General features: G+C 41.4%; 1 protein-coding gene across 22 annotated transcripts in view; it reads left to right on the top strand.

The window, feature by feature from the left end:
• The window catches only part of LOC122883167 (ankyrin repeat and SAM domain-containing protein 1A-like), a 65,957-nt gene that overhangs the window by 24,116 nt on the left and 14,855 nt on the right, over positions 1-26,986 (top strand). For 13 of the 22 annotated variants that reach the window (XM_044211485.1, XM_044211474.1, XM_044211480.1 and 10 more), the window contains 12 exons: positions 68-143; positions 265-366; positions 463-549; positions 736-905; positions 1,182-1,244; positions 1,845-1,980; positions 2,917-2,960; positions 3,797-3,890; positions 7,840-8,333; positions 18,407-18,463; positions 19,861-19,930; positions 23,286-23,401. In XM_044211485.1, coding sequence (XP_044067420.1) covers positions 68-143; positions 265-366; positions 463-549; positions 736-905; positions 1,182-1,244; positions 1,845-1,980; positions 2,917-2,960; positions 3,797-3,890; positions 7,840-8,333; positions 18,407-18,463; positions 19,861-19,930; positions 23,286-23,401 — 1,509 coding nt within the window. The remainder of the gene's footprint in view (positions 1-67; positions 144-264; positions 367-462; positions 550-735; positions 906-1,181; positions 1,245-1,844; positions 1,981-2,916; positions 2,961-3,796; positions 3,891-7,839; positions 8,334-18,406; positions 18,464-19,860; positions 19,931-23,285; positions 23,402-26,986) is intronic. The other 9 variants (XM_044211475.1, XM_044211493.1, XM_044211495.1 and 6 more) reach the window with 6 other exon arrangements.

Genomic DNA, 26,986 nt, shown 5'->3' with positions numbered 1-26,986 from the left:
CACACATGGGTGTTTGTCCTCTCTGTGCCTCTGGCTCTTAATGTTTCTGGTTTTTATTTCTGCTCAGACGGAGAAAGGCAGTGCCCTCCACGAAGCAGCCTTGTTTGGGAAGGCAGATGTGGTACAGAAACTTCTCAGTGCAGGTCAGACTTCAGTGCCACGCAAACACCATTCACACAGTGATTCACACTTACTGCTATTAGCAAGAATCCACCAAGTGCTTGACTGTTGTCTGTACCAACTGTTCCTTTCCTCATTCGTCAGGTATCGATGTGAACATCGTCGACCAGAAGGGCATGACAGCGCTGGACACTGTCAAGGACATGCCCTCCCAGAAGAGCAGAGCGATAGCTGCTCTCATCCTAGGTGAAGACCAAATGTGAAAACCGAGAACTGTGGTGGGAAATATCCTTTGTTTCACATTTACCAGCTGTGATACAATCTCTTGTTTGTCTGTTGCAGGTCACATGACTGGAAAACCCCCTGACAGTGACCTTCCACCTCCACCAATCCCTCCACCTAAGGAGAGTTCCAGCCCGCGGAAAAAGGGTAAGATTTACCAGATGTTTAAAAAGTTGGGTGTTTGAACTGTTGTAGCAGTGATTCAGTCAGCAGTTTAAACAGAAAACAGAGCAGGAAAAATGCAATAGTGGATTATCTTTAATTTGTTCAGCTAAGAACTTTGTTCGCCTGTTTATGCACCTTTGTACCTTTGTATTCTGACCTGTGTTATAGGTGATCTGGAGAAGGTGAGTGAGTTGATCTCGGGGCTGGCCCCGGGGCCCGAGGAGGAGAGCCCGTACGAGGCTCTGTTTGAAGCCACCTCATGCCACTCTCTGGACAGCCTCACCAGCAGCAAGTCCTCTGACAGGGACTCTGGTCGGCCAGATAGTGAAGCTGGCAAGGTCAGCAGTAATTTAACTGAAACCCACCCTCACACACAAACATACACACATGCAGGCAAAATGGTAAGCTTGTCACAGGGTTTTATAGGAGATGAAATGCAGAACTCCCACTAGAGGGTGATAGTGGTCCTCTATCCACACGACTGGGCTTCAAACCCCTCCAGCATTACTCTTCTTGTGGTACAGAGTAGATATGCAATGCATTTTTTTGCTTAGTTCCTGCAAAAAACTAATGATAATTGATTTATTACATCTTATATTCCTGATCATTTACAGAAAGATCGCCTGGTCCACTCATCACATCATGGCCCTGGTCATGAAGAAGAGGTGAGCTCAAAGGTGACAAGCTAAGATCATAATGCCAATAGACACGTGTTGCCATATAACACCACAGATTCTCATGCACACGGTACATGTGAGAATTGTGGCATTTAAAAGTTAGTTTTTTTTAGGTTTGTTAATACAATGTCACAGGGGCTGTTGGAAAATGAATCTGCCACTGAGAAAGCCAGTGCTTTTTAGCCATGATCCCTGTCACGACTGTTCGACTCTTCATGGCCGCTGCTCAAATCAAATGACTTCTTAATAAATATTCATCTGAGTGCGGCATGGGATGCAGGCAGCGGGGGCGTAAAAGGAGGAGAAGTGAAGTGGAAAAGGAGTGAAGACAAAATCAGAGAACCTGTCTGGCCTCAACTGTGGCTGACCATAGAGGATGCATTGTTGAAGTAACATTAAGGATGTTTTATTTTATACCAAAGCATTTTCCAGTTTTCCATTTTACTCGCCGAAGGAGATATTTGGATCCTAAAATATAAACAGCTTATGTGAATGCTTGATAGCAAGTCATTCCAAGTCGTCTGTGGTTTACATTTTTTTTTCACCTTCTTTCCCTCTACTTTCTCCTTGCCTCTGCTCTCTTTGTTCCTTTTTCTGCAGGCCCTGTATACTAACAGCAGTATTGATGAGAGAGGCGAGCTGGTGGAGAAGCAGGAGGAGGATCACACGTATGAGTTGTTGCTGACTGCACAGACCAAACACCCACCGCCCAGCCAGGAGTCCCAGTCCAATAAAGGTAATTGCGTGCTTTAAGTATAATCCAGAGGGAGGAAGTAATTACGTGAAAAAGTATTTCTTTGCTTACATGAGATTTTTTACGTTTTTAAGAGATGTTCCTGGATAAACTACATACCCTCATTTTACCGCTATGCATATCAGTGACCCCTCATTCCTGGCAGGATTATAGCAGAGTTGGTGAAGAGCTGGGGTAATTTCCCAAAATTCTTCTTAAAACTCCACTGATGCTGTCCGAGCACAACAGAACCTGAATACATTCTTAACCAGCAAAAGAGCCTAAGCACACATGGTCAACCCCTTGCCATGACTGTGTGTGCCATACATGAGCAGACCCTCTTTAGTTGTGGCTGATGAATGGCACTGCATGTAATTGGATTAAATGGGATTAAATTAAGAGACCATTTGGATCCCTAGCTGTTGATGTAGATGTTTTAAAACCATCCCCTCGGGCCTTCCAGCTTAGTCAGCTTCACTGGCACCATTAGAAAACGTCACCGAGCTGAAGGGTTGGAGTTTAATCGCTGATGTCATCATGCCTCCCCGATGTAGATAAATGATGGTGTGAGAAAAAAGGGATTCTTTGCTGTTTTGCTTCCTCCACTCTTGAGCTGGACAGAAATGTTAAAAATGATTTGTTTTCCATCTGTTTTAAAACTGATTTGTCACATCTGCATATCCAGCGCTGTTTAAATGACAGATGAGATGAATCTAAAGTCTTTCTGACTTGTAGCCCATTATGTCGCCATGCATAATACATGGTTTTATTATACATGATTTTCACTTTCTCTTACCATAATGTCTGTCCTGACAATCAGAACTGGCAAGATGTTGTCTGTAACACTGAAGATATGTTGAGTAATTGAACTCTGAATGGACCAAGATAATCTTTCATCTGCCCAAACTATGTCCACTCCTATGTTTTCTATCTCCTTAGACGTGAACACCACTATACAGTCTTCCAACAGTGTTCTACCTCAGGTAAATATAACATTCTTCCTTTCATCCTTCTCATATCTTTTACGTTTTTACCCCTACATCGAACAATAGGCTCAATTTTGGGAATACTTTTGTCAAATTTTTTAATGCCTACCAGTTGCCAAATCCTTTCGTAAAACCTCTTTGTTTAACTCGTTGTACAAAACCTATGTGGATGGAGTTTTGACAGTCAGAGAACAGTATTCTTGCTGCTATTTGAATTGCATATCTGGAACATGACCATATGAACATAGCAGGTTATATAATGAAGATGAAAGTCTCATCACAGTCAGAGATTGAGTCATATGTCAGCAGAAGACAGAAGTCCTCTTAAACTGGCCCTCATAAATGGGTGTCTGTGTAAAACTGCCTGTTCTATTTATTGTCCCCGTCACATCTTATTTTACTGCCTTTTTTCAATTTATCATCCAGTTGGCAGCTTTTATTATTGCTGCCACCCACCTACAACCCCACCTGGTGCCCACAATATCTGCTCACATCTTTTATTTCAAGCTCATATTGAATTAGCAGTGCTCCTCAGCTGCCTAATCATAATAAATGAGCAGCATGGTGTCCTCTCTGCTCTAATCTACAGCCTTGTGAACCGAGCCACAGCATGGCTGATGTAGGAAAACCTGCCACCAGTACTGCCATGCAGGAAATCAATCGGATAGCATCTTCGTTGCATGTTAAGCTAGCTGAATAATTAGCCTGGGTTATTAATTTGTTAACTGCAGATGCTAATGTGATTGTCTGGCAACACAGGAAGTGTTTGGGAGGTAAGTTTTGATTGGCAGTTGTGAGTAAACTCTTTTCTCTTCTTTTCTGTCCCGCTTCAGCGTAAACCCACTGCCCCAAACGACCTCAGAGCCCCAAGCAAGACGAAAGACTCCCTGCACCCTCCTGGACGGGTGTGCCCACGGGCACCAGGAGGTGAGTTTGACCACTGTCCTCAGATTTTAGTAACCTAATAAGGAACAGCAACTGCTGCTGGCAATGCTGTGAGGGTAAGCAAAGATGGACTGGACATATCAGACTTGAAAAAGACAAGCCAAGCATGTCAATGAAATGGGAGAGATGCATTTGAGTTTGCAGGGTGAGATGGGCTGGCTTGGATTAGCGCTGCCAGGAAATGCATGACAGGCATTCTCGAGCAGCAGAGAGGATTTGGCTCGTCGGAAGCAGGCTGATTGACATTCCCTGGCAAGTGTGCAAGACTCGTTTCATTTCCAATATGAAACAGAATTCTTGATCAGATTGTGGCATTACTATCTCAGATTCGCGTCCCGCTTAAAGCTGGATATGCCACGTCATCCAGTCAAGAATGGAGCGGAGGTAAGGAGCATGGCCTCTGGGTTTTTTGCTGACATGCATACAGATATCTTTATTGAATAATTGTTTTTGTAGCATGTTTGCAAATGGAACTGTAGAAAGAAGCATGGTAGGCAAGCTGATTTGATGGTGCTGTTTACGGGAGGAAGCAGCGTTTTTTTTTTTTTATAGCTTTGAGGTGCTTGTTTAATTAATTTCTTATTGTGGTTGTGGGAAAGAGTTTTACGTTTTTTTCTCAACAGAATTTGTAGATGGACTGCAGCAACATCAGTACAGTATAATAGGTCTACCATAACCTTCTTGATTTTATTGCTTCTTGAAAATATCTGATGATGAGGATAGTTAAAAACAATAGGACACGTTTTCAGCACTGATTTTTGTGCATTTAGTCTCGGTACAGTGTCATTGCACCTTTATGTTGATATAGCCCTTTTTGATTGATTTAAAATTTTAGCTAGTGGTCTATGGACAAGTTGTTTTACAAGCAGAAGCAGCACTTGTATTTGTGGAACATGTTTTGCCACAGGACTCAAGAATATGTGAGTCAGTTTGACAGTTATTGTTAAAAGGCTTTTGTTGTGTTGAGTGAGAGAAATGTGAAACACTTCTTGAACCATAGAGGGCCATTCATTTCCTTTTTCCTCGCATATTGTCCTTAGTGACTCTCAAGTTATACACTCCTTTCCCCTTTTTAAAGCCACAAAAACCACAAGTCTGGTTTGTATGCGAGTACCACGTTGTAATTTTTCTTTTATTTTCTGTTTACACATCAGCAAGTTATGGTTCACACTTTTGTTGTTTACATAAACCCGGACAGCTGACTGAGCCTAAATGTTTAGTTCTGCTCATGTGAATATGGTTTTTATTGTGATTGAGGCGACCTGAGATCTGATTTGTTCCCCCTGTGTGGACAGTCAGGGTCCAGACCTCAGCACTCTGTGGCAGGTGGTGAGATATATGCACGGTCAGCGATACCACTGTTTTTATCATCTGTCACAAACACATTGCTGTTCTCAGCAGGAATATAGTGTTTCCCAACAGATATCCACCTCTGTGTCGTGTTTTATAGGGTTTCCAAGGGATATTTCTCATGAGTAGTAACATCCTATGACTCTTCACAGATAATAATAAACGTGGGGTTTCCAAAGTAGTTATGAAAAGCGGTAGTGAAGAAGGAAATCTAAAGAATTTGTTCTAAACATTTAAGTCTATCCTTATTTAACACTTTCTGCTCATTTAGTTTCACAGTCATCCGTTCCTTTCTTCATACTGGATGTGCAGCTATTACAGTTTCACTTCCCTCTCATGTCTAAAAGCACTCCATGGTTCATCCAAAGCTTTGAATGGTTGCTTCAGAATTGTACAGTTGTTTGTATTGCTGCTATGAACTGCAACGCCACCAATGGATGCAGAGAGGCTGAAGTTGGAAAGCACCTGTTTGGCAACAAAAGCAGCTACAACAACCTTCATATTACTCCAAATTGTCAGAACCATTGCTTTTACCAGATGTATCAGTTTAAGTATAGTAATAGTTTGCTTGTTTGTGAGTTGTTGTAATTATTAGTTTTACTCATGTACTTGGTGCCGTTTACATAATTTTACATGATGTTATGTCCTATCGTGTGTATACTGTTGAATATGATAACAGGGACTATTGTTTTTTATTGACCTGCACTGTCAGTAGAAGTATTTGTTTACTCGCTTTACTGTAAATGTCCAAATATCGATAAGATGGCCCTAGTTTATTGACTTTCTGCAGTGCATCACCCAGAGTTAAAAATGTCTTTTGAATCTACAATAAAAACAGAGCAGAGTTTCCATAGGCAGAGCATGAATTGACTTTGGACTTGACAGCCAGCACCGACACTGCTGCAATGTCTGCAAAACAAACATGACATCATTAGTAAGATATGAAGCTGTCGTTGCCAAATGAAATACACATCCCACCTCTGTGGTGACCTCAGCTGAAATAACATCAGATTGGGTCTGCACACACTTTCTACCGTAGAACTGTATGAGCAGGGGGTGCAGTGGTCTCTGCAAGGGTTAACACCATGTGAGATTGTTGGAATCATACTGATGTGCTCATTGGGCGTTCACACTCCCTAGCTGCCAAGGAGAGGGTGGGTGTTTGGCTGTGGTCCTGACATATGTGCGCAGTACACTCACTCACCCCTCATTACACACACAAACACCCACACACACTCTTCCTAGGTTTTCACACGTATTTAGTAACTTGTGAAATTGAAGTTCAGGGCGTTGTTTGGCACATTCCGACTCTGCAAATGGCCCCTGAAACGGTAATGGGACAGTTTTGTGAAGTCAGAGTGAGTATACTTCCTCCCCTCATGTTCTGTTGATCTGAGTCCTTCACAGCCAGCTCTTTTTGATGTTTTCAGCCTTTGAACAGCAGGTTGAGAGATAGCAGAGCTGAGCCAGCCACGAATGGTTAGCAGTCGGCTGAAACTCTTCTGTGAAGGGCAAACAAAGTGTTGCAACAGGTCGCTACTTTTCCTGTGGTGTCACTGCCCCAGATTCCCTGTCACCAAACACCCTGACCCTGTCACCCTGGCAGAGACAGTCCACACACACACACACACACACACACACCCTATACACACTCCTTCACCATGTGTCACACGGCTAATTATCAGGAGTCTGGCTGCTGGAGGATAGGGCGATTCAAATTTCCATTCCTGAGCCACCATTAGGGTCTCGAATTAGAAGCCAGAAAACACAGAGGGCTGCTGGTCACACAGCAGACAACACGCATCACTACAGTGCAAAGGGAGATGATTACAGAACCACACCGACTAGTGTTTTTTCTGAAGCCATTGCGTAGATGATAACGGGCACTGTCATCCCGTGGCTGATTTGATTGAAAAGAGGCTTAGGTGGCAGTAATTCCTCAGGGAGAGGGAGGAGGAAAATCCAATTGTTTTTAATTGCTCTTGCCATTCAGTCTCATTGAGGAGTTGTTTTCTTTGGAGAAGGCACCTGATGTAAGTTTCACTCCTCTTGGTGATATTTCAGAGTCTTCTTGTTCATTTTCTGTGGTATATTCAGGTGTGTTTGTTGTGTCCTGTGGTTGGCTGTAGTTAAGTTAAGTGAGTGTTTGCATGAAAGTTTAATCAGTAGCCTGGGGGAACTCTTAGTGTTGTGTCATTTTGGGGAAAATGGACCTAACAGACAAGTGGGCCTGTGAGATGAGGCTGGTCACAACGATGACTAGCTTCAAATCCCTGTTATAAAATACAGGCAGTCAGGCACCAGCGGATAGTCGTCAGACGGCTGCAAGCTGGGTTTGGAATTCTGTTATTTCTCCAGCCAACATACGCCTTCTTCTTGCTCCTTCTGTCCTCTCCTCCCTCTTTTTCTCTCCCTCACTCTCCATAGGAAACAATTACAGATCTGTTTCTGGGTTTGTGTGGGTGGTTTCTTATTTGCCCTGCTCTAAGGATCTGCCCCTCAGTTAGACGTCGGCTTTCCAGCCCTCAGAAATTACTCTCTTTCTTCACTGACTTTGCCCATTCCTTTTCTCTTTCTCTAGATAACTCCCAGCTCAGCCTGGATCAGGCAGCAGGTGTCCCGGAGCAGTTCACTGGCCTTCTGCACGGATCCTCCCCCGTCTTCGACTGCCGTGAGGAGCCCTTCAAGCTTCCAGGTGTTCAGCCGTCCAGCCAGAGCCAGCCAGAACCAAGAAAATCCGCAAAAGTAAAAGCGGAAGTAGCAGCAGCTGCACTGCCACCTAGCCGTCCCAGTATGGCTGCCATCCTGACAGACTGTGATCCAAAAGCAATTTATGCAACTGTGAACAAGGAGCCCAGGGACTCAGGGGCTGGGGCAATGTCTGCCATTAGGATGCGCCCTCCTGGGGATCTGAAGCTGGCACGCAGCCTCTCCAAGTCTGACTCTGACTTGCTCGTGTCGCCTCCTAGTGAGGAGGAAGGAGGTTTAGGAAACAGGAGCGAGTCTGTTTCTAACTGTAGCACTGGCAAGAAGAGGCTTGAGAAATCTCCCTCTTTCACCTCAGAATGGGACGAGGTAAGTCTTTGGTCTCACCCTCTTTTTGGAAATAAAGTGCTGTTTGGTGCTGTGAAAGGTTTTTAAAGGTTCAAATGCAACAGTTTCTTCAATCATTTAACTACACGATGTTTCATCAGAATATAGAAAAACTATTGGATCAAACTTTTCTAAAAAAAACTAAAACACTTGGCACCAGGTAGGAGCCTAACATACAAAATAAATGAGCCTGAGATACAATTCCAAAACATATGTAAAATTATAATGAAACAGAATTTTTTGTTTTCTAAAAACTTGTCATGAAAAGCCATAGGAAGCAAACCATTAATATTATCTGGAACGCATGCATTATGGAGCCCTGCTACAATAATACACAAATTCATGGACACAGATTGTTCCCACATGCAGTACAAATGTTAAATCACAGTCTACAACAGTAGATTTAAAGCATGAATCCAAAGTTGTATGAGAATATTGTCCAGGATTCTTCTTGTGCGCAATATGTCCTTTATTTTTTTACAGAGCCTCACTTGTTAGGCCTAAGTCAGCTTGTGCTTGTGCTGCAGCCACAAGATATTTGTCCACAACTACAGAATTGATTAAATGAAAACCCCAGTATCAACTGTAAACAACTCTGTTCTCGTTCTGTCAACTCAAAGCCACCTGTTGTCTTGAGGGAGATGCTGTGCAATTTGAGCTCTACCTTGTTTTGAACACAAACCTTCAGCAAACACATTGACTGTGATGTGTGTTTGTACATGTAAATAGTTAAAGTATTTAGATTAGTAGAGTTCATTTATTAAGAAAACGTATTGCATTATTCCGTATTGAAAATTTTACTTGGTTTTAAATTGGTATATTTTTATTTTCTCAATCCTGCCTTGTATTTGTTATTACAGTGGATATTCATTACTAAATATATCCCTCCATTCAGCACTTTAATGCTTTGTCTGGGACGGTGACAAAGAGCTGAGCCGAGCCACAGAGAGGAGAGATTAGAGGAGACAAGAAGATGGGGATAAAACGGTTGAGAAGCTGAGAGAGTAAGACAAGAGACAGAGATTTGGAAATTGAGATTCAGAGAGAACATACAAGCTGCAGATCTGTCTCACTTCAGCTCTTGTCCTCTCTTGCAACAGCTTGAGAAAGCAACCTGAGTCTCTGCAGAGACAACCCATCATACAAACACAACAAAACACACCACTGAACAAGTATAGGATTATTCTAAGTTTTTCTTATTTTGCTAGACTATGCTGCTTGAGATACACAAGAAGCATCACTTGCATCACATAGTTAGGTCAGCATAATTTTGGACATTTTTTCGTTAGTACTCTGCTGTTGAGAACATGCGTCTCTTTTACAACGAGAGATGATTTCCCCTTTTCATTTATGATGCCAGATAGAGCAAATCACGGGCTCAGATAGCACTGCGAATGCCTTCTCTCCACACTCAGAATATCATATTGCTGCCTAGTGTTCCTTTCCATGACCCAATCAGAACAGCCAAGTGAGCTGAGCTAATAACGGCTTTGAGGTCGATATCTTGGCTGCTCTGCGCTATGATTTGTATGCCGGTGGTCAGTCGTCCACTTTTTTGATCACTTCACTAACCTCTCCAGTATTACGAGATGGGCAGAGCAGGCCTGATTTGTGGATGTTGTGATCCTGTACGGGTAAATTGAATGAAACACAAAATATCTCTACAAAGCTTTGATAGGTTGTTGACTAGTACCACTGATACAATTGTTATACTGTGGTGTGCTGAGATTTTCTAGCTTTCAAGACTCTACTTTTTTTTGTGTGCCCAGTCTGAACTGTGTTTGGGGCTACACAACAAACACAACTAAAACTGAATTATGCATTATTGTTGCAGCATTTTTTATTGCCGTACAATGTTTATGACCTCCTTGCTAGACGTTATTGTTAGATCTTTTCTCTAATTAGCTCATTTACTCATCTCTACTGTGAAAGTGTGACTTTATTATTTATTTCAGTTACGTGCAGCCATAAACGGTGCCAGCTGTTGTGTAGATGTTCTGTGCTCACTGATAGAGGTTGATATCCGTCATACTGGCCCACAGCAAGGAGGCTGTAGTAGAGAAGAATGTCTGAGGGGCATTTATGCATGACAGAAAATTGACCTGATGTTTGTTCTGTCTGGAAATTCTCCTGTCAACACTCAGATGGAGAGGGGGCAGTATACAAGGCTTCAAAGTTCAAAACACTTTTCTGGCCTGAAGGCAAAGCACAACACCTTGGCAGCATGACTCATACATTCTTGTGTACAGTCGGTGTAACCTTGTCTTTGGGATTTTATAGTTGTGAGCACCACAAGGAAGGTTTTCGCCTTGATCTGCTTCAGCAGTGCCAGACGTTAGCAAACAGCAACAACATAACTTTACTTTATAGTTTTGTCAAAGTCTGCCAAGGAGACACTCACTGAAATTTGAAGGTTGTATTGGTCTAAAGTTCCTAACAAAAACTGACCTTCACTGCTTCTCTGTGTGCAGTCAGTGAATTCCACGGTCAAGAACATACCTCCATTATAGTGCGCAATATAAACAATACCATAGTTTGGCTTGTGTGCTCATTCTGTTGGCTTCTTAGGATTTCTCAAACTTTAAATTTTTAGCCAGTAGGAACTGTTCTATAATCATTATGACATTCCTGGAGACTGTAGTAATCAGAGCCCAACCGATAAATCGGCGGATATTGGCTCATTGCGGCTATATCGCTATCAGAGTATATGTCAGTGAAGTCAGCCAAGTAAATGAAGTACAGATGCAAAGATATGTTTTGAAACAGTGTCACTATAGTGCTATAGTTTGTCCACCAGAGAGTAGTGACAAGTTTATTTTTCGACTGTAAAATGTCCTGCCCAGTATATTTCTTGGTCACAATTATTTAAAAATTAATAAATAAATAAATTTAAGGGAACCTTATCAAAATTGTTTATTTATGTTATGGGTTGTGTAAAGAAAATTAATATTGGCCGATATATTTATAGCAATATCAGTATCTGCCTCAAAAATCCAATATCGGTCGGGCTATAGCAATAATGCACTGTTTCAACTACTTTGTATTATGTTTGTATATAGCACTTAGGGCTGCAAATTAAGTATTATAATACAGGCATATATACTTTTAATTCTTGATTTATCTAGTAAAATTAAATTTTATGATCAATTATTTTGTCAACAAATGTCACAAATTATAAGGCAGATATATTTGGGAGTTTAAAAAATATATCGTCCGATACTAATTTACTTTTACATAAACAAATAACTTAAACCTTAATTCTTGATACGGATCCCTTAGACTTGTTTTTTAAAAGAATTGTGACCAAGATACATACTAAGCGGGTCATTTTACAGTAAAAAAAATCAATATGTCAGTGCTCTCTGGTGGACAAACTATGGAATTGTGACACTATCTCTAAATTGCCTCAAATCTAGTTGGGCATTTCTGTACTGCAATTTCTCGTTAGTTTAGTTTCTGCAAAAAGCTAATATTGGCCTGGATGATTTATTGGTCTAGCTCTATCGCAAATGATAACAAATTCCAAATGTACCAAAAGCGTTAAGTGTGCTCTTATTTTAATATTACTTATTACCTATTTCTTATTCTAAGTTGAAAATTCACTTGGTATTTTAGGTATTGACTTATAATGATACACAGAGACATAGAGAAAAAATATGACACTGCTCCTGCGACATTGTCATCCCTCTGCAACATTGTGGTCCAGTTGGATAATAAGGTCAATAAAAGGGAACATTTTGAGTCTTTTAATTCCCCATTTCTGGTCACAGGCAGGGCACTGTACATTATAATTATGCAGTTTAATGAACTCCTCACCTCCTCAGACTGTATCTGAGGGATGTGGCCTCGGAGAGCGTGACAGGATTAAGGCAGGCATGACATTACTCGGTTATTGGAGATTGCTGTTCCTCCCCCCGATGCCCTTAGCAGACAGTAATAATCCTGTAGCTCTTCTGTTTTCTTCCCCTGGTGCTTTTGAACCAGATGAACTGAATGGACTGAGCTTGAGAAGTGGTCTGGTTGTAAAAGAAAAAGGCTGTAGAGGAGGAGGCAAAACATAAGGTATCGCTGTCCTTGTGCACATGCATGCCCTCCCATGTGGCCGGAGAACAGGTTGTATTATTGGCTCCTAACAGAAGAAGAGATCTTATCAGTGAAAAGGAGATACACTTTAGGCAATGGCCTCATTTACTGTATGCACAATACTAGTGTGTGTTACTGAGTAAACTGGCCAGATTTAAGTTCTTCTGAATGCCTGAAAGCTTCTTTGAAATCCTAAAGTAGGCTGCTGGCAAAGAGCATACCAATTCATCCTTAATTATTCATTCATCCCATGGGAGTGCAGTTTATTTACTCTCCAGTCTGCCGGCCACACAATAAAATTGTTTTGGGATAATACTAACAATGCATTTGACCCTGAAAATGTATGATTTTGCTCTGGTTGTCAGTCCTGTCAGTAGAGAATAAAATGTGTTTCTCCCCCAGAGGAGTCTGCTAACCATGAACTCTGCCTCTGATGGGTCTCATGTATGTGCAGGTTCCTTGTCATGCTCCCTGTCAGACTGTGTATAGACTGTATTTGTGTGTGAAGCAGCCTGTCAACTAGACCAATACATCTCACATTCACACACTGGCAGCTAGAAAGAATTCGTAATGTACAAACCCTAAGCTGCAATATACAAAATGTTATTCCCACTGCAGTTGGCAGGTTGTAGTGGTAACTCCACCTTTTCTATGGCAATGTCAATGATTGCATGATTTCTTTTGTCCAATTTAGGAGCCATAGTTAATGTTAATGAACTCGGAAGCCGACTTCTTCTCACTTGAATAGTGATTCAGATGCCTGGGAATTCTGTGCTGAAAGCAAAAGAAAAGAGCCCCGGATCTTTCTTCTTCTTTTCCTTTCAGGGAATAAGCCTGCATTTGCTTGAAATGGAAATATTCACACTGTCGCTATAAAGTGCATAGCAAATGAGAGAGGAGTGTGTGGGGAAAGCAGTTAAAGTTTGATTGGGGCGTAACCAAGCCTGCGCTCTCTTTAATGATGTTGGCAGTGTCCTCTGAAAATTGAAAAACTCCTGTCTCTATTCATTCTCCCTCTGCCCTCTCCTCGGCCCATATTGCTCCATCTACAGTGTTTTCTTTGCTGTTGCTCTCTCTGAGATGCTGTGGCAGCCATCTTGCCAGTCACGGCTGGCTGCTCTAGAATACTTTAGTGAGCTGTGTGACAGCATTTGGGCCGAGGGGTCCCAGGACATTCCCAAACCCACCCCCTAACGCATACACACACCCCTTTTTAAAAAACATTTTTTTCTTCTTTAAATCTGCTTTGCTAAATATTCCCCCGCCCCACACACACACACACACACACACACACGAACTACACACACCCTTGGATACACTGGTCTCAAGACAAGGAGATTTGACTTGCATGAGGTCTTGGCCTATGCATCTCTCCATTTAAGGAGCTCTGAGTGTGTGTGTGTTTTGTGCTCTACGTGCGGGGTGTGTGCTGGTGTGTAAAGCGCATGCTAATGCGGGTTGGTCTTGGTCCTTGGGATCAGACTGAAGATGACAATCCGGGGGGCACATTGTGTGGGCCAGCAAACTGAGAGCTCCACAGATGGGAGGAGAGAGAGGGAGACAGAGAGCTGTAGACATAGACAGAAGGACAGGGCCGCCATCCTCAGCCCCATTTCACTTTTAACTTCATTTTCGATTCGCACTCCACAGATCCAGTAGCCACTATGAAACCAGCTTTTGTGAGTATTGATTCCCTTACAGGCAGCAGCTCCACTGGAGGCTCATTAATCTTGTCTACCTGCCATGAATGAATTGAATGGGAAAATAATTAATGCTTTCTAGAATTTCTTTGGATATTATATTTCTTGTTAAGCCTGTTCGATTGGTATGCGCTGATTGAAGCTTGTTGCTTTATTTACTAAATATAGCTCAGTGGAATGGGGAAAAGCTCAAGCCTCTCCCTCATGATGTACTTTACTACTACTACTACTACTTTTGAGTGTGTTCTTTAAAAAGTTAATCCTCTGTAGCATTTTTAACTATTTAGCATTTCTTTGTTCTTTTTTGCCTTGTTGTATTGCCATGTTCATGAACTCATTGCAGATTTGCCGTAGCTTTTATTTTCTGTGAGGAGAAAAGTGGCCTTGCTGTTTTGTTATGGAGTAGTCTCATGTATTTGACCTGCTGAGATCAAACCAAACTGTGGGTGTGTGTCACGGCCTGGTGCAACCAGCAGGGGAAATCTATTCTCTAATCCCCACCAGGGGGAAAACACAGGAGAGCCACAGGGGGCTGAGACATGCAGTCAATACTTAGTGTTCCTCTGTCCAAAGTTCTACAAAGGATTTCAACCTATTTTAACTTATTGGAAGAGATATTTTATGTCCTTTTGGGGATGAGTTTGCAAAGATTTGAAGTTGTCTGGAAGGGACATTGCTCCTAAAAACACAAGCATGACATTGGGCTATTTCAGGACGATGTTGATGGGACTGCTGACAGTACTTTGTCCCACCGTGGCATTGAGGTGTTGGCACCTGCTTTAGACGGTGGTGTGCTTGTGTTCCCCTTGATGCCATTCAATGGTCCATAGTTTTCATCCAACCCTTGTTTTGGTGCCAGCTTGCCAATTTGAGGCCAGTGGTCTGGGCACACTCTCTCTGCAGCAGCCTTTTGTTTCACCCTGAACAAGCTCTGCCAGGCGTCCTTTAGTTCTCCCAATACCCTCCTCTCTGAGCTTTAGTTGCGTATTGTTCGAGATTCTCAAGGCTGATAATGAAAGAACACTTCATGTTTTCGAATCACAGTAAAATAGCAGTCAAGTCATTCTGTTCAGTCATCCTAGAGCAGCAGTCCTGCTGTGAGAAGCATGATAAATGGGTTCATGTGTTGTTAATCTCACTCTGACCATCTCTCATCACTGCTAGCTCTTCAGCTGTTGACCTCCACCTCGCCGCTGACTTCTGACCCTCCTCATTGTATCTCTTTGCTCATTGCGAGTCCCTCTCACAATAGGCGCCTCTCCATTTCAGGTCTCTGTATTGATTCGATCCTGCAGCACAAAAAACACATTCCTCTCTCTCTCCTCAATTACTTCTCATGGCACTGAGCTTCTTAGTCCTCGACCATGAAATTCAGAGGCTTTTTCTTGTTGTGGATGTGTTTTACCTTGAGGAAATCACTGGGCCGTGTCCCCTGATAAGGATATATTTACCCAGCTCCAACACTATATCACACCTGCCTTTCACGGTAGCTGCTTCTAAATCTCATTGGACGAGTTAGTATTCCTTTTTCCATTATACTGGACAAGTGAAGCCGATACACCAAGACTGAATGCAACTGTGTGTGTTTTTGTTCTTGCATCCATACTTCATCGTGTTTAATATGAGAGACATTGGTACGCTGACCTTACCTGCAGTGTGAGTGTTTAAAATGCAACCAGTCATTCCCATTTCTTTCTTCTTATTCACTGCAGCTGAAGGCATTCAGAAAGGTACCCTGAGGTCATTGGAGATGCTGCAATGGGGGGGACAGAATATTACAACTTCTGCTTCAGTGTTTAAAAGTACATAGGTGTGTCTTGTCTCCTGCAAGCTAAAGAAATAACTTGCATGTCTGAGCGAGATCACTGCAATGAGCAGAAGGGGGACAATAAGGAGCTGAGGAGTGATGCCTCTGACAGGAGCATTATCCTCCCTTCTGTACAGACATTGGCCCCTTAATGAGACAAGAGCACTGCCCTGTCCTCATTATCACAGGAGCTACAACAGCTCTGCATGTATGTGATTTTACATCTTAGGTTATTATGAGATCAACGTAAACGCAACACCTTGAGACTTTGTAATACATTCAAATCTGAGAAAAGAGATCTCTAGCAGGACACACTTTCAGTAGCCAATGAAGATGCAGTTGGAGTTTTTTTATCTTTCACCTCTCTGCTTGAGAAATGTCAGCTACCTCGTTGCAGTAACTTAAGAGAGACGTTCTGTTATTCACGCTGTTTATATTATTAGCACTGGAAACAGGAATTCTTAAAACGGCTATAATCCATATTTTAATAATAACAAAATCAAATGCTGACAGTGTGAAAAGGGTTGCTCTGGTGATTAACCTACAGAGATTTATCATTTGAATCTGCTTTACAGAGCTTTATAACAAGTTTCAGCTCATCGTTTAGCTGACTGGTCTGTATATTTACTGTTTTGGTTCACTCTCACCGCTCTCATAGCGTCGTTTTCAACAGCAGCAGTGACCTGTTTTCGGTGAAAAAGCCAGACTGACACAGTTGACTTACTGGTGAACATAGTGGAACAGTTAGCAGCTAAAGAGCCAGATATTTCCCTCAGGAGTTGAGACCAAAAACTGAGCTAAAAGGAGAATATTCGACTTACATTCATCAGGTGACTAGAAACACAACTCCAAATGAATGCCAATGTTGCTCCGTAAATGCTAAATGTGTAGCAAAGCAACTGTTTGCTAACAGTTATATATCAACTTAGGTGATGATATGTCAATGTTGTGTTCACAACTTGTTTCCGCTGCCCCCAAGTGGCCAAAAGAAATCAGTTATTGCAGCTTTAAAGGAGTAGTTCAACATTTTCTTATTGTCTTTCTTGTTGAGAATTCAATGAGAAGATCAATACCACCCATCTCTGTACGATAAATATGAACCTACAGTCAGCAGACAGCCTAGCTTAGTGTTGCATAAAGACTGGAAACAGAGGGAAATAGCTGCCCTGGCTCTGTCCCTCTTTTAAAGCTCACTAATTGACATGTTTTATCTTGTTGTTTTAATCTGATGATCTAAACGTGTTAATTAGTGAGCTTTAGAGGTGCTGGTAGGCAAATTTTATTACCTTTGGACACAGTGCTAAGCTAACCAGCTACTGGTGGTAGCTTCAAATTTACCAAACAGACATGAGAGTGGTATCAATCCTCTCATCTAACTCTGCAATAATGCAAAAAGAAGTATTTCCCAAAATGTCGAACTATTTCTTTAATTCGGTGGGGAGGGTGGAAAAAAAGCAAAAGCTGGTAACCTCCTACACCCCCCAAATAAGGACACCACCCACTCAGTGTCACCCATTATTCCTCAAATAGTAAAGCCCAGCCTGCCCTGTTGTCCAGCTGTTGATCCTAAATCTGCCTGGTATTAGTACAGTGAGAGTATACAAGTCTGGAAAAACTCATGATACTACATGATACAAGAACATCTTGTGCTTACTTTATGTGTGATTATCTGCATCTGCAATAGGAAATGCTAATACTTGTTATTTTTTGTTGAGCACCGCCTTGGAGAAGAAGTATGTGGAGAATATTTTCTGTTTGGTTAAGTCCGGTTTTGTCTCTAAAGCACGATAAAACCCCTGACGCATGCAAAGACACTCTTGTACAAACAGTAGCCCACCTGTTTTTGCTGACTCATCTGGGGCTTTGCTCAGGTAGGAGAAATGCTGCCAATTCACCATCAACATTCCTGTTTAATGACTGATGTAGTGGACATGTGGTGCTGATAGATGGAGGTTATTTGTCAAGCTTGTGTGACTAATCTATCATCTGGTCAATATGCAGTATTCTAATCAACAGTATGAAGCAGTAACATTGTGGAGATGGATAACTAAAATAATGTGATCATCCCACTGTCCTTTGTCTCACACCTCTCGTTTCCCCCTTTCCTTCCTAGAAATTAGGGTTTTTTCCTCTGAGGTGCTGAGGATTAATGTTGAACATGAAAATAACAGAGAAGGCTGTAGGGTACTACATACTGCAGGGCTGTGTAATCTTCAGTTTCCCTGATAAATTCCTCTTCCACCCTACTGATTCTTCAGTGATTTAATCATTACAAATACAATGCTTATGCACTAGACATGTACAGTCTTCCATTTGAAATTGTGTTTCAGTTACATTCAGCTAAATGTTTTCTGTACCAACTGTGTAGGGGATATATATACAGGATGATTAAATCCCCTTACCAAAGAACAGTGTAGGTAGGTGCACGGAAAGACATCAAAACAAAACCCTGAATTTTCTCTTAGCAGAAACCGACGACTTCTCCCGCCACAAAACAACGAAGATCTAATTCCTTTGACAGCGTAAGACGTCCACCTTCATATAAATATCTCCTGGTCCTGGGTGTTTGGGTCTGTCCTCTTTTGGGCATTCTTTGTAGAGGTAGATGGGATCCTTTCAGGTTTCATTAACCCTTTTGGAATGATATAATCTCAGTGATTATTCATTTCTTCTTCTAAGGAAGCCTAGAAACTTTAATTTACTATTAACTATCCAGTCTGACAGCAGCACATTTAAATAGATGCATCATTCTTCGAAGCTAGATTTCTGTCTCTGCTCCTCTGACCGACATTTCTCTTCCAATTACGTACCACTTCCCTGCTAATCATCCACGTACAGATTGATGATGAGAACCTAACAAATGTAGACTTTAGTCTCCTGATGGCACTTTATTGCCTTATATAATTATTCTAATGGGGAAATATAACCTGTCTGGAGGCTTTTAGAGCAGCCAGTACTCTGTAGCCAGTGGCAAGACAATCTCTTTCAGATAAAATATTTCCAAAAAGGCAAAATGAAGATAGCTAGAGTTGGAGTGACAGCACCTGGCAGGTGTGACAGCAGCACTGTCAGCCTCTACCTTTTCATTTTCTGTGCTCCCAGTGCCCATGCATACTCTGGATTGGTTGAAAGGGAGAGCCATGTTTCTGTGCTGTGATAGGTCTAACATTGCAGCTCAATGGCCCACTGCTGCTTCAGTGCCCTTATGAATGCATTTGAAGGAAATTCCAGTATTCTGATTGTGTGTCCACATGTGTATGACACGTGGATATCAGTGACTATGCTTGGAGACAACACCCTAGTAATGTCATTCTGTAGAGATGCACGAATTTATGCAAGAAAACATGGGAATCTGAGCATGTTTTCAGTTTTAGTTATTGCTCTTTATTCTCAGGCTCTCTGCATATTTAACTTCTGTGCTTTAAGAGTTGCCTTGAAACAACAGGTAATTGTTGTAAGTGTTATTGGAGCAAACATTATGGCACAACAGTTTAATTTAGCTACAAAGTATTTACTCTTAGAGCTTTATATAGTATAGAGCTAATATATGAAAAGCATAAATCAACAGACTTTTTCTTTGTGATCATTTACATCAGATTGTGAGACAGGGATGTCTGTGTAGATTAGTATTGTTTTGGCTGCAGGCAGCAGACTAGACACTGCTATCTGCACCCAAGAGCCAATAGAAATGACTATAATGCTGTGGCCATAAATGAGATGTAAAGGCAATCAACCATGGTGCAGTTGCTTAAGATGCCCTTCAATGCTGTCATTTGCATTTGCAGGGTGACTGTAACATTTCATGGTGTATTGTTTAAAGCATGGGGGCATTTCTCTGTGTTTTTGCGGGTGAGAGGTGGAGGCTAAACTACGATGGCTCCTCCAGGTTCTTATCTCTCTCTTCTGTTCCTGTCCTCAGATCGAGAAGATCATGACACTGATTGGTGCTGGCATCGATTTTTCCAGAGATCAGCAATATGCTACACCAGGTAGAGTATGCTCATTATTGCCCTTTCATGCTGTTAATTATGTTATTAATTAATTAGGTTAATTGTTAATTAGGTTCAACACCTAGAAATTGAGTGTTATTTCAAATTCAAAAATTAATTATCGATGAAAGCTGCAATTTTGAGAACAGAAAAAAACTTGGCCGTTTTTCTTTAGCTCTCAGTGCTGATTTTTATCTGTTTTTAGTCACCTCTGTAATATATTTCACCACTGCTGCATTATTAATCTCTTATGAATCTTACTGCGAGCCCTCCAGGTTTGAATGTAAAAACCCTAATTTACCCATTTGGCTGTAGTCAGAGATTTCAGTGGACAGATTTACAATGTATTTCTTTGCCTGCATTACCTCAAAACCTTTAATCTGCTTTTGTGCATGTTGTGCATGGGTTTATTGTCACGGGAACATCTTTGACAATGGTTGCCTTCCTGGTCTTGTTGCGGACCCATGCTCTGTACTATACACCATGCGTGCTTGGATTTGCTTTGTAATCATCCGTATCAGTGCCCTTAAGGGAAATCTAACGGGTGCCTGGGAGACATGGTCAATGAAGGAGGCACCAGAAAATAAATTGTGATTCATTTAACAACAGAGTTGGGTAGAAAAGTATAATGCGGGTAGATAGTTGATCTGTTTTAATAGAGCAGATGAGAGGAATCGACATTAGCACCTACAGAGAAAGGTAAGACAATGCTTTTGACTAGCTTTTGTTATTTAAAGGCAGTGGTTGCTCTCGTGTGTGACACAAAGCAGCTTGTTTTTAAGTAACTCTAAACCTACCTTGGAAGGTAACAGGTGTATTTTTATTTTGAAGACCAAAGTGCCTGAGAGACACGTTATTAGATCTCGCTTTCCACTCTGTATATCTTTGTGTTAAGGATTCTGTACCTGCTCTGCTGTTATTCTTTAGACTTTTCATAAGCCTGTCGTCAGGGTTGATGGATGGTGCCCGGGGACTGTAGCAGTAAACCAGAACAATCGACTCCTTCCCTTCAGCTTTCACGTTATTCAACAGTTACCTCTAGTTTATACTTTGCCTAACACATTTTAATTTAGTGAAGCAATGCAGCGGACCCACTGTGCCTTTGCACAAAGTTTTCTGTGTTCTTATTTTAGCCCTCTTGTTTATTATGCCCTGCACTGGATTGAGCTGTTTAAATATTAACCAGCACGCATGTCAGGGGATGAGCTCATTTTGCTTTGTGGACTTGAGGAAAGCTGAGACCACTGCAGTAACGTAGTTAGCGCTCCATCACTAGCTGTATCTGTCTAGTCTGAACATGGTCCAAGTCTGAATCCACTCCTCTTGTGTATGTGAGCCTCAATCATATAGCCACCATGCCCACAGCTGCCTCTCAATGAAGATGCTGTCAGGCGGCCATCAAGAGACTCGCTGGAGATATGAGAAGCCGCATCACTTTTAAATCCCCTCTCTGATTCAGTCCAGTGTTTGCCTCCTCTCAGTGTTGACTGGAGTGCAGTGATGTCTCTAGCTGGCTCTGTGCCTGCAGTCTCTTGTACTTTTCTCCCCTCGACTGATTGACTGACTACATCAGGGAAGGAGATGGTAGAGGAAACCTAACGAGTGTGAGAAAAGAAAAGACTGATATACAGAAGCTGCAGAAACTCAAGCACCAATGCAAGTAATGAGGGGTGGGAGGTCTGTAGCTGAAGCGGTAGCTCGTGCTGACAAAGAGCAGCCACCTGCAGTGTTTCAGAGAGAGAGAGGGAGAGAGAGAGGGAGGGAGGAAGGAGTGGAGAAGCGCATGCAATGAGGGGAGAGAGAGAGAGAGAGAGAGAGTAAGGGAGGAGAGAGGAATTGCAGGCAGCAGAATTGTGAACAACCAGGACAATAGAAGGACACCACCTTGGCATCTGTAGGATTAGGTTGTCCGAGTGGACTATAGAGGTTTGCTAGTGGCTGCTGCTGGACTGAGGAGAGTCAGTTTTAGCACTCTCTTGTCTGCAGAGGAGTTCATTCTGGGGGGTAGCTATTACTAAAGTGTTCTTTGAAGTAGCTGATTGGATCCTTGACTGGATTTTTTTCCCCTTGACACATTTCCAAGCTTCTGGAGGGACCAAAATGGGATTTATGACGTGGGAATCTCCTCTAAAACAGGATTGGTTTTGCACCAGGTTGAATAGATGATGAGAGGAATGACAAAGGGAAAAAATAAGCTTTAAAATGTGCATTTTTCCACATACATTTTATTTACGGTTATGATATCTGTTTGTTGTTGTTGTAAGTTGTCAGCTTTTTGTATGTGTTGTTATCCTGCAGAAGGGAAAAAACATCTTGGTGATATGTAACTCTTTCCTATGAGCGGGAAAATGATTTACTCTGTTAACTTTTAACTGTGGTTGAGATGCAGTTATCAGATGGCGAGTTAAAGGTAACTACACCAAATTTAAGTGTGTAATAAATTATTCTCATGGTAGAAAATATGTGTTTTTTGCTTTGAAAGTGAGTTTAAACATACCAGTAATGTGTTCACAGGAGTAGTAGCAGTCATCTGTCCTTGTACAGGTTAGGCTACTCTCGGCTCAGGCTGCTGACAGCCGTCAGTGTAGCTTTTTCTTTCAATCAGTCTCAGCTCATGACAGTCGTGTCGCAGGTTTTTGTTTGTCCTTCCGCTTTCCATGTGAATGCCGTCACGTTCTTAGGTAGATTCCTGTCTGGACTGTGCGTGGTGGATTATATGCTGAGTAGGTTGGGTGAATTAGGGATGAGCCTGTTTGGTAATTAACTGTGTCCTGCTTCTTGACTACGAGTTTCCAAAGAACTTTCCACATACCGTCCCTGGAAAAGTTGCTTTTTTCTCTGACCCCCATGAGTTTCTCTTTGTTACAAAACTGGAGGTGAATTAAATCAGCTGCAAGCTTTTATTTTTAGAAAGAAAATTCTACCTCCTGCAATGGAACATTTTGACTTTTTTCCAAGTTGGATATGAAATGTTTTGTTACCTTTGCAACAGTTAAGTGAGGCAGTGTCTTGTATATTGTAAATGTGTTTTTGGTATGTTCCTGCTTGACTATCATACCTAGGAATTTTGAGGATATTAGCTGGTAGTCCACCAGCTCATATCCCTTTTTATAATCACCTTCACCCCTGAGATCAGGGGTACTTTAATCCAACTTGGGTGACTGTGGTTCGGCCCCCGCTGCCCTGCGGGAGCTGACGCCCTGCCCACAGAAGACACTGTCTCCTCCGCCTTCCTGTTGCTGGTGCGCTCGGCTCTGCTGGCCGAGAATGATGTGGCAATGCCATGTCTCATCCTCAGAGTGCCGCTGCTACCGGCTGAAAGGTTTCTCCCTCCTGAAGCGCTTTCCCCTGTCAGCAGGTGCTGCAGGCCGGCTGCTGGACCAGCCTGTGGGAGACTGGCTGGAGCACGTGGGGCTGCCGCAGTATGAGAGCAAACTACTCCTGAACGGTTTCGACGACCTGCACTACATGGTGAGTTCATCACTACTTTTATATTATGTCCAAATTGACCTTAATTGACCTTAATGCTCTTCACTGTTGTCTTTCACCGCTTTCTCCTACTTAACTCCAGTTTGTGTCTTTGTGCATTAATCCAATTGATGCCACCCTCCATTAGCAGTGAGATGATCCCATTAGCTTCATCTGAAGTTCAATTAGCTGAAATCCTGTAACGACCCCTCCAACTTTGTCATGAGTCTGACTTGTTTTTTCTGCAGCTACAAGATTTTATTACAGGAAGCATTTATTCTGTGTTGATTCAGCACATAATTCAATATCACACCTAACATCACATGCTTTATACAGTCAAATTCACAATATTCACAATTGGATTCAATGACAGAACCTTTCCTCTCGTTCTTGTGACAGGCTCTTAGGCAGAGCATTCATTGATGTTTGCTAGATTTACACGTCCATTCAACTAGACAATATGCAGTTTGATCTGTGCTGTCAAATATATTGTTTACAGCAACTTTGATATTACGCCTGGTAGCATGTTGAATCAGGTTTATGATGCACTCTCAGGCTCCCAGACAGTCTGTCTCCAGCACAGGAGGCTGCAGTCGTGGCTTCTCACTTACAGACAGTGGGTCTGCTGCCTGAGAAGCAGCTGATGCCCAGCCAGAATGGAGAAGCGTCTCAGTGAGCAATGGGATGCTGTTGCCAAGCTGACAAGTTTATAGAGCTCACAGTGTGCGACGCCACTATGAGTTGGCTCTGTTGCTTTTGTCAGTAATGAGGACTGATGGAGGAGAGAATGAGGGACCCAGCTGGTAGGCTGAGCCAGTGGGCATGTTAGAAATGAAGACAGTCATCTTATGTGGCAAAATGAAAACTCTTTCCTCCTCCATCAGACCTATCATACACCTTCTCTTGAGCACATGAGGAGCCATGTGTTTGCTGGTTTTCATCCCAACCAAACACCACACTTGATCTGATTTCCCTGATCACGTGTTTGGTGAGAAAACATGAATGTACATACAGGCAGACAGACAACTCTCAGCAACATTCACATGTACAATAATATGAATGCCAACCCTACATGGTACAAAACACCACAAATTCATACAAACCAGATCCAGAGTGCTGCATATACATTTTCAAACCTTTTTATTTAAACTCCAAAACAAAGGAAAACTAACTTGAACAACTTCCTTAATTGTCTACAAAACAAATTATAAATCCCTGACATTTACTATGTAATACTGGAGAATTCAGAGTAAGTACTAATTAAATAGTCAACCTTGCTGCCTTTTCCAGGCTTAGCTTCCAAGGTTTATACAACACAAAAGAAACAATCTTAAAAAGATAGAAAAGAAAAGATAGTATGTGAGCCACAGTATTCAACTCAATACTGAATAAGAAGTTGGACCACGTTTTGTCCCTGAAGTGAGATCGGTCTAAAGACATGCATACAGTATGTGAAGGGACTCTGCATGTGTAAATGTGAACAGGACATGCTAAATTCAATTGCCTGTGCACATTGACTGTAAAGTTATCTTCCTTTCTTCTTTTTATGACTAGTGCTCCTGGAAGCCAGACACCCAGACGTCACGTTTGGCCTCTTGACAAATCTGTGGTCTTGTGTTGCTTTGCAAACTGTGTGTTCAAGTGTTCATAACTGCAAATTAACATTCAGTTTAATGAGTCACCTGTGTAGTTGGCAATGTCAAACATACAGTAGCCACATTTGTGACCTCAGCACTCTATGTTTTGGTAACATAATGTTACTTACACAAACCTTAGGGGAAAAATCTAAAAAAAAAAAAAAAAGTTTTACCTGTCTGTTAACCAGCAGCAGGTTGTATCTTCAAAGGTATTTTCATGATCCGACACATGTTTTCCGTCTGCCTGGAAAGAAAAAATGTTTGCCCGGGGTGAAACCAATGTTTAAATCTCCACAGACTACACGAGCAAATTAGAAATTATTGAATCAAGAGCAGCTACCTCAAAAAGCATGACAACAGCAATCACAAACTAAATCCAGACCCACAGTGAAATGAATAGAATACAGTGTACAGTCTATACAGTAGGCTGGTTGACAAATGCAGCTTCATGCAACCTAATATGAGCCACTGTTCTCTCAGTGATTCCAGTAGTGAAGGAGTTACATATAGTCCTGTTTTATCTTTCCTGGTTTGGAGAGAATTTATGCCCCTGACAATACTGTCGTCCATGTTTATGTCTTGCCAAATGAAGGTACGTTTTGATTGTTGTTTTTTGTTATTTAAGGTGTGTTAATTAGACTATTCCTTAATATCGACAACAATGTTTTACTGTTATGGATAGCGTTATGAAGCTAGAAACATTACCCTCCTGAATACCAAAATAAATATGAATGTTTTGTGCTCTTGTATAGCATGGACTTATCTTATAGCCATAGGAGCGAACTGTGTCTGACTGATGTCAGTATACAATGATACAAACCATGACTAATCTTTAATCAACTTTACATAACCTGTGAATAGAGCATTCCTCCATATCTGCCTCTTTCCTCCTCTTTCGGTGTCATCAACACCCATGTTTAATTCTGTGTGGAAGCCTCTGAAGTTGCTCTCTGGGTTTAATCTCCCTACTGCCTTTTAGTCTTTCACACTCTACTTCCTCATCCCTGAGTCCTCTTTTTTTTTCAAAGCAGGGGCTGGCAATTTTTCTATCTTTAAACACGGCTTACAGACCACCTGGCTTCCTGAAATCGCTAGAGGATTTAGAAAAAAGCTGTAACCTTTAAAACAGCATGTCCTTCCCTCAGTAAATGTTGACCCTTTAAGAATCACAGTTTGGTCTTATTTGGACATGCAAATTACTCTCTGAGTCACCTTGTCTTTGCTAAATTTTTCTAATTGTGTTCAATATGCTCTTGTGCATTAGAGTGGATAGGACAGGAGCAGGCCTTGTTTCACTGTTGGCTGTGTTACCAGAAAGAGATTTTTGGTCAAATTTTATTAGTAGTATGAGCCTTGAGGCACAGATTTATGGAGCCCCAAAATGTTCAGTATTAAATAAATATGGAATTAGGAAATACGTTATTGCTTAATAATTTGTGTAAGATGTATAAATGAACCAGTGATTTGGAAAAATAGTTTAGGAAAATTCTAAGCATTATTATTATCATTTTTATTTGATTATATTCTGTATCTATATTTCTTCAACAAAACTCCAATAAAACTCTGTTATTATGGAAATAACAGTGATAACATAACATTTCATAATAATGACGTTGAGTTTTAATGATTTTCTAAATTATTTCACAATTTATTGGTTCATTTATATATTTTTTCTTTATTTATTCATATAATAATTTATATTATTATTATAAATATTATAATTTTATAATATTTCACAATCCCTATTTATTTAATATTGACCACTACATACAGATTGATGCCGGTAGATCTGTATTTGTTTGGAACAAATCCTTTCTTGTAATAACCAACTCTAAATAACACACAAACTCATGCATACACCTAGATATTACAGATATGTACCATTGCTAGAGAATCATGGCTGACTAATCTACTTAAGAATATAACACTGCCATGATATCTCAAGTCAAGT

Source organism: Siniperca chuatsi, linkage group LG10 (assembly GCF_020085105.1).
Source record: "Siniperca chuatsi isolate FFG_IHB_CAS linkage group LG10, ASM2008510v1, whole genome shotgun sequence".
Taxonomy (NCBI): domain Eukaryota; kingdom Metazoa; phylum Chordata; class Actinopteri; order Centrarchiformes; family Sinipercidae; genus Siniperca; species Siniperca chuatsi.
This window is presented reverse-complemented; position numbering and strand designations above follow the sequence as displayed.